Source organism: Bactrocera oleae, chromosome 5 (assembly GCF_042242935.1).
Source record: "Bactrocera oleae isolate idBacOlea1 chromosome 5, idBacOlea1, whole genome shotgun sequence".
Classification (NCBI taxonomy): domain Eukaryota; kingdom Metazoa; phylum Arthropoda; class Insecta; order Diptera; family Tephritidae; genus Bactrocera; species Bactrocera oleae.
In genome coordinates, this window is record NC_091539.1 from 11934899 (window position 1) to 11948336 (window position 13438).

The 13438-nt window shown below is 37.3% G+C and overlaps 1 protein-coding gene across 1 annotated transcript in view; it reads right to left on the minus strand.

The window, feature by feature from the left end:
* Positions 1 to 284: 284 nt before the first annotated feature.
* LOC106615454 (uncharacterized) overlaps positions 285 to 13438 on the minus strand; it is a 76045-nt gene continuing 62891 nt past the window's right edge. Inside the window, exons 4-5 of the mRNA XM_014231678.3 lie at positions 3362 to 4205; positions 285 to 1789 (exon numbers count right to left, since the gene is read on the minus strand). Coding sequence (XP_014087153.3) covers positions 1578 to 1789; positions 3362 to 3887 — 738 coding nt within the window. The 5' untranslated portion in view covers positions 3888 to 4205 and the 3' untranslated portion in view covers positions 285 to 1577. The remainder of the gene's footprint in view (positions 1790 to 3361; positions 4206 to 13438) is intronic.

Sequence of the window (13438 nt, forward strand, 5' to 3'; positions counted from 1 at the left end):
AGCTGTCAAACAATGTATCACGCACCGGCGCCATCTACTTAAAATATTGGTTTGTAGTACATGCTATGTATCAGAGATGGCGCTGTAGTGAAAAAAGATTTTCCCGCCTTTCTGTTAAAATATTTCCTGAATTTTCTTTGCTATAAACCTCACGGAGCCCGAGACCTTTCCAACGAATACAAAACCGTGGAAATCGGTTCGTGCGTTCTGGAGTTATAGCGTCAGGAAGGAAAACCCGACTTATTTTTATATAATAGATATGTTTGTTGAAATAAAAGTCCATGTTTTATTTTTTTGTTATATATATATATCATTTATTATGTATGTAAGTAACTAATTCGAGGTTATTCGGCTTATACGGAATGTGTTAAGCAAAACTGTTTGAAAAATATTACTCATGTATGTATGTATATAATAAAACTCGTTTGTCTTATACATGCGACAGCTACTCGTATAACAAATTTGTTAGGTTTATATGCATTTGATTTAAAATATTTTCTTCATATATATCTTCTGTTTTCTTTGCTCGATTTTTTTCGTAGTAAGAAAACTAAGTGCTACACGAATACATTTTATATATTAAATCAAGCGATTTTTCAGTTGTAAAATGACATTTCTTAAAATTTTAATGAATCGTGCAAAATATACTTACAATTTTCAAATTATATCATAAACTTGCAGGCTTACAGAATTAGTTACGAAGCTACATGCCAATTTACAGTGAATAGAACTACAGAAGGAGCTACAAAATAGGTTTGAATTTTTTTAAATTCTTTTGTGGTAATTACATAAGTATGTATGCATGTGTTTCGGGATAAAATAGATAGAACAACTTTCTATTTCACAATTTTCGTAAATTCTTGCGTTAATATTTTCACTAATTAACTAACAATTTTCGTTAAATAAGTAGATATATGGGTGTCTATATGTAAGTATGTATATAGGTATGTAGGCTATGGTGCTGCGGATATTAACTATACAAATATATAGCTTTATTTGCTCTTTCCTGCATTCGATAGCCGTCTTTGATTCGCCACTACTCTGCTAGCTAAGTTTGAGCGCCGCGCTCTTACCAAAAAAATTAAAATGGAGAGCAACAACACAGCTATACAGCTCAATATGCTAGAAGAGAGTATGTATGTAGCTTACAGAAGTTACATACATGCTTGCTTTTTCGCTACTACCAGATTATACCAGTCTCTTGCATTTATGACAGTTGTTAGTTAGATTCGTCACGCTACAAGGCAAGGTTTGGCGAAGCGAAGACGGCGTATATTTCTTACTCTCAAATGAATATAACTAAATATAGATTTAGGCGCGTCCGCATTATCGCACCACCAACATTGCACCAATTTGTTGTATCTTTGCTTGTATGTGTTGCATTTATTAACACTAATATTTTATTTATATCGCTCACGTAACATATATACGCTTATCATTACTTTCTATGCTTGGTTCTTCTTGTGTTTGTATGTATGCATATGTGTTTGTATGATTTTTGTTTCTTTCTTTCTCATATAACCGTTAATTTATTGATTTATAACTGTAGATTGATGTGTCTACACATTTTCATTGTCTTATCTAACCTCATCCACATCCTCGCCCTCGGATGAGCTACGTATGGTGTTGTATTGTGAATTGCGACTGCGTAACATGCGTAAGAAGCTACCTACGGCAAAGATGGTTCTTCGATGACGATGAAATATACCCTGGTATAAGGCCTCACGTAACGTTTTACGATCCTCCACATCGACTGAGGAGGTAAGCGATGTTTGATGTGGTAAGCGCGCTGAAAGGTATGTAAGAGAGGAATGGTAGCGGTTAGTAGAAATAAAAAAAAAATAGATAGAGAATACTTTTTTAAATCATTAAATCTCATACAATAAATTATAACCTTTCGAAAGAACCAAAATTTGGACACTCTTCGGAGGTGTATGTAATTTAAAGATTGTAATTTCTAGAGATAATACAATTTTGGTAGGAATAGTCCAAACCACCGGGCTCTTTACTTTAAAATTTGTCAGCTCATATACATATACTTGGTAGTAGTAAATTAAAAAAACAAAACCTTTCCAACTTTTTGTACTAAATGAGTTACTAGGCAGGCTGAGAGGCCGTTAGGAAACCTACATACGAGTATATTAAAACCAATAACATAAAGGGTCAAACAAAAGAAATTGTGCTGTGTATTTAGTAGGCCAAGTAAAGTCAATTAAGCATTATTTCATATCCACTTGTCAACTGTCATCCATCTAATCCACGATTACCGCGCTATAGTAAACTCGTTAAATATCCGTCAGGTGTTTATTTATAATGTCAATAAGAATAATAGGTTCACAATTGAATGCGCGACTGATTGGATCTTTTTTTTTTTTTTAATATTACTTATTTTTGTTGAATGTTCCGCCTAAGCGATTTTGTCGATCTGCAATTGAGTTCCTGTCTCTGTAACTTCGAACTCGAAACTCCAAGTGAAATGGGTTTTCTCTACTTGATCTTTTCAACCTTACGTTGTTTCTATGTTCCTATGCTATCTCCAGAATTTGCCGCATGATTAACTTTACTCGTAACATGTTGATAGTCGGCAATTATTCGTACATTTACTAATATTTTGTTTTGTTGAACAATAGAGCTATATACTTACATATAATTATTTATAAATTAATTATGTAGAGCTGATTTCTTTTACAGATTATGTTGTTTTAAATACACATTGAAAAGACCGTATGTTGGCGTTTTTGGCAGAATCAGTATTTCACTTTAGCAGACCCATTCTCAGCATGAGCGTCATATGAACTGACTATGAATGAAAATTCCGAGGCGTTATTTTCAAAGAACACTACCTTTTGGATACATAGGGAGGTATAGTACACCATGGTCATGTCGAAAGATGGTTTAAAGATTTAGTTGAATGCATGATTATTTTCTAAACAACTTGTGTTGTTACGTTCCCTTCGAAACAAATTCGAACAGTGAGGTCATAATAACTTTTTGCCTATATCCGGAAAATATTCTTATGGTTATTTCTATAAGCAGTTTGCTGATGTCAAGATGTATCAATATCGAAATAAGTTAGGCAAGGGAGAGAACTTTTAGAATAAATTAAAGTTTTAAAATCAGAGTCATTTTAAAACTATTACGTAGATATTTTCAGGGCCTTCTCTATGCGAAAATATATTTCTGCATAACTTTAACGAGTATTAAAGTTAAAAAGAAAAGATTTTCAAAACAAACTAATTAACACATGTATTTTAAAATTGTATAAGGAACTTGTTCTTGAAACAACGTTATGTCTATCCTCATATTTGTTTCAAATAAAATTGAATTCAGACCATCAGTCTTTAATATATCTATTACTCACCTATTGGTGATTTGGGTGATTTAATCGAAAATTCGTCCAACTCCTTCCCCGTCAAATCCAATTTGAGTACTTTCTTCGTTAGCTCCTTAGTGGCCGCATCCAAGTTCGATTTTTTGGCAATCTTTATATCGACATTACGCTGACTAACCGCACTTTTCGATACGGCACCGGCAGTAGTCTTATGTGCTTGCTGTTTCTCCGAATTTTGTAGCTCGGCGGGTGAGTCCAACTCAGACATTTTAGCCAGTTTCTGTTTTATTGGCGATTTCTGATTGGTTTTCAATATTTCGTCGTCCACCAAATGCGGTTTTTCCTCCTGCTCCTCTTTCTTTATTTGTAATTGTTGTTGCTGCTGCTGCTGTTGAGTGCTCGAAGTGGTGGTGGTGGTTGTATTTGACGCAGCCGATGTGGATGAGGCGGACGATGTTGGCGATAGTACGGCTATATTGATTGTTTCTGCTGAGGTCGCTGTCGCTGTTGCTGTTGCTGCTGTCGATGACTTTTGACGATGTTCGATTGCAACCATTGTTTACAGCGACGATGACGCGCGAAAAACCGTTGGATAAATCAAAAGAAAATAACAACAACAATAATGTTATCGGTGGTAACGGTCTACTGCGTCAAACACACTTGATGTTGCACTTTAGTTGGACAATGAATGGATGCTGGCACGAAAAATGTTAAGCTACGATGGCTTACGATGATATCGGTCGGTTGTTGGTTCGTTAATTCTTCTACACTTCGCTTGTTTGTTGAGTTTCTTGAGAGATGAAGTATTTGCTGCTGTGCTTAAGTTGCGTGAAGTGGCAGGACACTTGAGTTTGTACAAATAGTGACGGCAAGGCTGTGTTGGAGAAAAAGAGAAAATAATTACAGTTAAGTTTTCGATATGTAGCAGTGCAAAGCAAAGTAATATGAGCTGAAAAACATAATATAATGACGTACATGCATCTTAATTTATTATAATCTCAAGGAAAGTAAGAAAAAACGTTAGCTTCGTATTCCTTCACAATTGCAAAAGATGTGATGTTCATGTATGGAGAATCTGATTTTGATCGGTCAGTTTGTATGGCAGCTATATGTTGATATAGTATGATTTGAACATTTTCTTCGGAGACTGTTGCCTTGGGCAATAATCCGTACCAAGACTGATTTGGATCGGTCAGTTTACATGGCAGCTACATGCTATAGTGGTCCGATATCGGCGGTTCCGACAAATGGGTAGATTCGTGGGGAGAAAAGGACGTGTGCAAACTTTCAGATCGATGTTTTAAACCTAAGAGATTAGTTCGCTTATATAGGCAGACGGACGGACGTCCAGTCGGACAAAGCAAAATCGATGCAACTCATCATTCTAATCATTTATATTTTTTATAGGGTCTCCAACGTTTCCTTCTGGGTGTTACAAACTTAATATACCCTGTTCAGGATATATTAAGAACTAAGCTTTCACTTTGGCTTTGAAAAAAGCATTTGGAAGCTCTAGGTGGACTTAATATGAACTTTTCTCGCATCAACAAATTAGCTTATAGCTAGCCCCAGCTAACTCATTTGCTAGATTATTTTTCGAACTTTTGGATCCTGCTCATGATATAGTTCATTCCTGTTCTAGATTTAAGAGTGGAAGCACTAAATCGAGTCTTATAATCAACGTAAAGGTTTACCAGTAGATGTTTTTTTCCTAAACTAGATAAAGACTCCAAATAAAAAAAATCTGAAAACTTATCTGAAGTTATTTATCTGTAGTTAATGGTCGGTGAAAGTGAATACAGGTCGGCTGATCAGAGTTCTAACTCTTAAGGCTGCAAGGCTTCCTCTATCTTTATGCAGTTGGATCTTAAATACGACGATTTGAGTTAGTGGAATTTTTCTGAGCCGATTTGAAATTATTAGGCCATTGAAATTACCTAAGTTTACAAATGTATTTGAAGCGATTTGTATAAAGTGGTATGTTATTAACTTGAAAAGTTAAAAGACAATCCGATGTTTTCACGATCCGTTACAATTAATTCTCTTTCTTCAGAACATAAAACACAACGTTCTGAAAATAATCACGTACACTCTTCCATATTCGTGTCTCACCTTTTACGGTGGCCGCGCCTCGCTGTTATAGTAGACTTCGTCAGGAATATCGAGACTCGAATACGAGGTACCGAATTTCGTTTGTCTCAGCGTGAAACCGTTACGACGCGCCGACGTTTGCACCAGCTGCTGATTTTGCTCAGCGACTTGCGAATCGAACGCGTTGTAGGCACTAAAATTGTTGCTATTGTAAGCGTTGTCAAATTGAAATGCAAAAGCGTTATCGTTGCTATGGCTTGTTGTTGTCGTATCAGTATGCGCTACCTCTACTGGCTCCGCATTAGCAATGGTTGAACAATCTGTTAATGTAATTTTCGGCAATGACGCATCAATATCACTTATCTCTAATTGCATTAGATGATCAATTAATTCATGGAAATGCGCGCGCGCTGCCACTGTTGTTGTAGTTATTGCGGTTGACGAATTGGCATTCAAATAATCGTTCATGCTACAACCATCAGGCGTACGCGCTACTGGCGTGGTTGGCGTGTTCGACGTGGTCGGCGGAGCGACGTTCTTTTGCCGCGTCGCTTTTAACGCTTTTACCGCGCGCCCCACAAACGGTTTAATGTTAACGCGTATCGCGCACGGATTATGTTGCAAGCGCTCTGCAGGCGGCGCGTTTACAGCAGTGGCGCTACAGCCAACTTTGAAGGTGCGCTTACGGCCAATGCGTCGCAATAAATTCGTTAAACGAAAGCAGTGCTCTGCGCTGCGCACACGTGGCGTACTAACCGGCGTATTCGTGGCGCTGCTATCGCGCGAAGTTGTCCCCTCGTTGCTGCTGCTGCGCGTCGTTTGTGACGTTTGCCCGCACGCTGTTGCAAATCTGCGTTGCTCGCGTCGCGCGGCGTTCCGCCTGCCGATAGCTTGTAGGTACTCGACGTGCCGCAACACTCCTTGATCGTAGTATTCACAAGCTAAGCGCAAGTAGTTTTCGGTGGTGATTAAAGCTCTGACTGCTGTTGCACTAACCGGTTGTTCGTTCTTGCTGTAATTAACGGTATGCGTTCCCGCTTGGTGTGTGTACGTGCTAACCTTTGTAAACGCTGTAGCGCAATGCTGATTTCGTGTTACTTTGTGGCCATCACTTTCTGCACTAGCTGTACGCGCCGTTTGCTTTGCCACTGGCACTTTTTGGTACAAATTTTGTTTATTATTTTCTTGTTTACTACGTGACACTTGCAATACTTGTGCTTTCACTTTCTCTACGCTGTCATTTGCACTACTATTGTCAGCGTCATCATCAACATATCCATCATTATAATCGTGCAATTTTCCATTAGCATTAGTGCTGTCTGCATTGACGTCAGCGCCGCTATTTATCTGCCGCTTTGATGACTTCTCGTCTTCTACTTTATCTGTTGTGGCGCAATTAAACGCTTTGCGGCTACAAAACCCTTCACCTTCGGCGTTCGTGTGCTGACGATAGCGCGCGTCAACCCTTTCGTTGCAGTAATTGGTCACGCTGCGCTTACCCTGCGCGGTCTGCAACCGCAACTGTCTGTCGACCAGCAATTTAAGTTCCTTATAGCTGTGCGCCTGACGAATACGTCGTACTGTCCCGTTGTACGTATCGTCTGGCGGCGCGTTCTCACACAATGTCTGACGACCGCGCGGTGTTGTATAAACGGCAGTGAATCTGTAATTAGTCCAATGTGTGGTGAGACATTAAACAACAAGTTGACCGGGGGTCCAACAATACAAAATTCTACACACTACATACAAATGTATATACATATAGGAGAAAGCAGCAAATAAGTAGAAATAAAAAAGGGAGTAAAAGACAGTGGAGAGACGAAAGAGAAAAGAAAATCAGACAAATGGGCGAGCGGCTTTTCGTAGCTTTATGCGTCCGCATTGTTGGTTGTTTGCGGTTGACTGTACACTGTTGCTAAACCTTATGTTGAAGAGCTTGTTGCACACATACGCATCTACAACTTGACATGACTGTCATCCCTGACAGGTGCCTTGGCGTAAGGGCTACCTTTCTGAATAATTTATTATGACTTAATGCATGCCTGGCTGGTCACTTCGCTAATACATAAAGCACAGTGTTTTAAGTGTATTTAAAAAGTTGATAACAAACACAAAGCTTCTGAGAGGTCACTCAAAGTAAATGGGCCTTTGAACTTAGAACTGGCGCTGTGACACAATATACCATTATTTGTTGTAGATGAGATTTGAGAACAATAGCGCGTCAAGTGATCGATGGTGTGCTGTTATTGATAGATAATTCACAAAAGAAGCGTTATAAGTCAAAATCTCTCCAAAGTAAATGTGAGGTGTATGTAGTGTAGAGTGCTGAGGGAAAAAGTTATTGAAAAGAGCTAAAATGTACTTACGGCAACCAACATACTTATAAACTCGTAGCCTACTGCAACTTAATTATTTTTATTTAATATTTATTTGAAAGCTTGTGAGTGAATATTTAAGTACCCAAGAAGATATATAAGTATAGAGTACCATTTTTTTATTTATCCATCCATTTTTTTTATTAATTTATTTTCTTCATTTATGGTACATTTATCGGGTTACCTTGGTTGGTTTCACAGTAAAGTATCCTTCTCAAACAGTTTTGAAAAAAAACTTTGGGTGCTTTTTGGCAAGCAAAATTAAGAGAATAAATCGGTAAAAGAATGTTAACGACTTTAACCGAGATGATCATAAAGCATAAAGAAGTACGCAGGTACCGCTGACAAGCTCTACGCTGGCTTACAGATATTTTTTAATGTTACTAGATTTCTTAGGTTATACTATACTGAACAAAAGACGCATTAAGAGCAGTAATTGCAGACTTAAGTCCTCGATGATAAGCTATAAAAAACAAAATGTTATCGGAGGACTGCATTCATGTCTACGAAGCAAAAAAATTACTGGCAATGTACGCAGTATAGTCGAAAAACATCGAAGATAAGCTATAAAGAAGTAGTAAAGCGAACTGAACCGATAACTGACAAGGACAATGCAAGATTTTTTTATTTTTTATAACTCGTTAAAGCTATTCGTAACTGGTCAACCTTTAAAACACTGTTTTCAAGCTTTAAAACACTGTTAAAGACTCATGAGTTTGAGTTTCTGAGTCATTAAAATTTTTATATCCGCAATAACAGGCAATAATCGTCCTTTCAGAAATCTTCGCAGTTTGGAAAAAAAATAAATGTTGCAGAAACATAGATTCGACTGACTACAGATTTTTGTCGTAAACCAAACCAGCTTAACAAAATATTTAAAGGTTTTGGCCCCTCCTCGGTCGATGCCGGACTTTTGAGCTTTGAGACATTTATTTAAACAAACCTGGGGTCACACACTATTTGAAACCATTTGATATCTTGAGATATCTCCTTTTAGTTAAAAGTCATTTTATTTACCTCTTGAAAGGTTTGAATTAGTATGTTATTCTAACTACATGAGCCAGAATACTATGTATTTCCAGACAGTTAAGTAGTGCTTCGGTTAACACATTATTAGTTGGCCCTAACCTAACAAAAAAGTTTTATGTTTTAATCAGGCTCAAAACCGTTTTCGAAATCAAACAAATTGCGGTAATAAAATAGCACATTTATAGAAGACTTTTACTAGATATAATAGTAATGAAATATAGCGCTAAAATCGAAAGCAAAATTTTAAAGTTTCATAGAAATGGAATATATGTAATCATATACAAACACATGCATAATTCTAACAAAAATATTAATACGTATAGCTATTTAAAATAATCCAAAAAGTCACAAATACTTTTTTGCAAACAACATATTCAATGAGATAAGCCCACTCTGCTACATATAATTTTTATCAACATTGTTCTTCAGAAATGCAAAGATTTTTCTTAAGAAGAGAGAATTATAATATATAATATATACAATTTTTTTTGATAACATATCTAATACACTTAACCCACTGTGCAACTTAAATTCCGAATCCTTATTAATACTGCTCTTCTATAGTGAGAAATAAAACCATTGTCTTCAAAGATGGACACCACCAAATAGAAAACCGAAAAAACCGATGAGTGCCATTTAAATAACTCTGGATATAAAAAGAAGCTCGATGTATGGGTGCCATAAGAGTATGTATGATGACCGTATATATGGGACCGATCGACGTGCAGCGAAATCCGTAGCGGTCGATTTGCGGTAGCCAAGCCAGGATTATCAGTCAGGAAAGTTTGCTATGTATTTGGTGGTGGGATTAGCAGGGAATCATCTATTATGAGCTGCTCTCTTAATTCGCACATGTATTGTCAACAACTGGACCGTCTGCAGTAAGCAATCGCACAAACTTGGCTGGATTTGCCCAATACGAGAGGAATTGTATTCCATCAGTACAACGGTGGACCACACACTTCGATAGTGACTCACTAGAAGTTCCGGCAGCTTGGTTGGGATATTCTTATGATTCCACCTTATAGTTTGGATCTGTGATCAAAATATTACTACCAGTTCCTGTCTATGGCGACTGATTTTGCTAGCGAAAAATTCGACTCAAGACAAGCTAATGAAAAGCGACTGCCCCAGTTTTTGCCCATAGGGACAAGGGTTTCTATAAGAGTGGCGTTTTAAAACAACACTGCGCTTCTTAATAATTATTTTACAGATATTTAACACTTTTAACCCACTGTGCAAGTTATAAACCCAACCAACGACACTATTCAACAGGCGCTTATAATATATGTAGGTACATATATACTTATGCCTGTAATACATATATACACATGCTTCATATATTTTTCTACGCGATGGCATCGCTGTGTATCGTTAGTTGACGCTTTATATCTATCTAACGGTATTCAGCATTCAATTCTCACTCATCCCCCAACTTTCTTACCACACAAATGGCTGTTGTTATTACTATGGTTGTACTTGTACATTGGTGTTTACTTTTGTGGCTTTTATTTGCGCACTTTCCACACACATTCTACAGCCATAAAAAATGGTATAACATTTTCTTTGGATTTTTTGCTTTGTTGGCGTTTGTGTGACTGTTGCATTTAGTAGTTAGCAGCTTTTAGGTGAATGCCTTAATGAAGCGCTAAAGTACATGTTTGGCTTCTTTTAATTTCTTGTCGCAAAAGTTCATTTGAAAATTACACTTGGTGACCTTGTCCTTATACGAGTATATAAGTGTATATATGAGGGGATATAAAAACTTTTTTCTTAGAACTTTCTTCAGGTTAAATATAGTCGATTTAATTGTTGGTGAGTGCGCGCCCAGCTGTTACGGGTAATTATTTGTTTTGTCTGTTTTGATTATGTTTACCGTAACGAGCTGATCTTAAAAGAGATTACTTCAAAAAGTTTGGTAAAGGATTCTTTATGGATTGCAACAACTATTTATTATACCAAAGTACTTTGCTTAAATCAGTGGCTTTTTCGCCATAAACTCAAGTGTAAGATTTTATGTTTATAGAATCATTGTGTTTAATTCGATGATTGACTAAGATTAACTATCATAACAGCCAAAACCTTATGATTATTTGTTGCTTTTCCATAAACACCAAAAAAGTATAGTTTAAGTATAATATAATGATTTTGCTTTTGTACTAACAGTTGTAGGGCAATAAACTCTGAAAAGCGAAAAGACAGTTGCTAACTATTTGAGTAGGTTGGGTTAAATTTCGCACCTAAAAGGAATCTCACTTAGACAGCCTATAACGATGATCCATTGTGGTACCTAGCAATCGAATAAAAATGTATCTTAAAAACCCTAATAAATTGTTGAGCCGGCCAATGTCAATTTCGGCTATGTCTCGTGGTTCGCTTAAGGTATGACTGCCGAGATGCTTTAGCATCAATCTTGCAAATGTTGGACAATGGAGAAGAAAGTGTCTGGCTGTTTCCACCTTACTTTCTTCCATACAACTCTCACAATTTGCGTCCGATTGGATAACTATTTTAGGAACAAGTTGAAACTTTTGACCATGTGACCTTGATTTTTACAAAATTTTGCTCAGTTTTCATAAATACCAAAAATTTAACGTTTAAGGCGATTGAAAGATTTCTTAAAGTTACCAAAAACGCCAACAAAAAGCAGAAAATTTTCAATTGTATGACCAAAATTGTTCTAAAATGGTTATGTATCTCCCAAAACACAAACAAGTGTGAAGCCTCGAGATGAAGATCGGCCTCGAATTGCTAAAGACAGTATTTTTTGAAGTCAGATTGGTCTTGATTGGACCTCATGCATTGCCAAAGCAAATAATAATTATTTCTATATATTTTGTAAAGTTACGAAACTCTCCAACAAAAACCATAAAATTTTCAATTGTATGACCAAAATTGTTCCGTATCTCCCAAAACAACAAAAAAAGTGTAACGTCAAGATAACGAACTAAGGCAATTCTTTGTGAAGTTAGCAAACCTCTATTGTTGCACTTCAAGTTATTATATTCCCGTTAGTTTATCTAAATATGTTTGTGATCTCGTAGAGGCGGGACAGTCAAAAATGAAGAGTTGAGATTCCACCTCATCTTCTTCCAAGAAACATTTACTCTTGACATGCTGTAAAATTTTTAAACTTAACGCGCGGACTTTGATTGGTCAATAACCAGTTAAGATCGCTACAACTAGGAAAGACAATTATTGTCGAGCTCACTCGACCTAATGCTGTTTACCACAAGGAAGAAGGATCCTGCGACTACGCAAGTACTAGTAGTTGACCAACAGTCGATAAGCTCACGTGGTGTCTTGCAACGCAGTAGCAAGAAGCCAGCGGAGCTCCGACTTGTTTCCATTCTACTGATAGAGAGACTAAGTTACTTTTCCTTGCAAGCTCATAAGTTTTACAATTTCCTGCCATTCTACTGCGACCAGATTTCAGACTAATAGTCCTATCAAGAAGTTAAGGTTTGAGTTCATAGAATTTGCAAAGCCAAGCAAACTACAGCTTCTTTTTGGTTAAAGCTGCAAATTACACGCTCAAAGCCTGTTATAAAGACTTTAAAGTGTTTATTAACAGCGCATTTAAAACTGTTCCAGTAGTGTGTACCGGCTGTCGACAAAACCTCTTCGCAGTCTATTTTTAGTTAAATCCTTAATCAAAGCAGATAGTAGGCAACTTCGAGAAGTTCACTATGGCTTTAAGTAGGACAACGCATTCAAACTTTATGATGAATCTAAATACCAAAATGTGTTTTCAGAAAGAAAGCCTAGAGGGAAATGAACCTTACTTATTTCTGATGTGTTGGTTATAGCAAGCAAGAGGCGGTTCCTTATATTATTTTACTTTATTTTTTGTAAGTATCACTTCACCCCTTCGCAATACCTGGGAAAGTCATGCACAGCTATTGGCAGCACTGCTCTCGGTTCGCCCGACACGACACCGTAGAAGGCGGCGCGCCTGTAGGGCACATAAATTGTGTGTCGCCTTCGTCGCGGTATGCGCGCTCTTTGCTTATAGTCACGATAATGATTGGCGATTTCGTGTTGATAAGTTTCATTGAAAAAGTACGTGGGATTGTAGATTTTACGTGTTGGAAATTGTGGTAGGGGGCGCGACAGCTGTAATTGTAACGATTTACCGGTGACCGCAAACGTCGGCGGCGATGTTGACTTTGCTGCAGGAAACGACATTTTATGCGAACACTTCACTTGTCCTCACTTGTCGACAATTGAAATTTAAGAGATACTGAAAAGTTTAGGCCGTAGAAACCGTAAGCGTTATTTAAGTATCAAGTACCGTTATACGACACAGGCGCTGTTGAACTGACAAAAAGCAAGCAAAATTTTCACAAATAATACGACTAGATAGATTGATGGCAAAATGAAGTCGAAGCGATAGTTAGACATTGCCGGAATTCTTGCGGAAATGAGGCGGCCTATTTCATCAAGCGATGGTTGACTGTGTGCGCAGTGTTTGGGCGGTTGGGTGGTTGCGGCAGGTCGTATTTTATTTATATTGCATTAGATTAGAACAGTCAAAGTGGAAAATGTCGTCGATAGCAACAATTTGTGGTTGTTAACACGTCAATGGGCAATTTATTACGAAAATTGACAA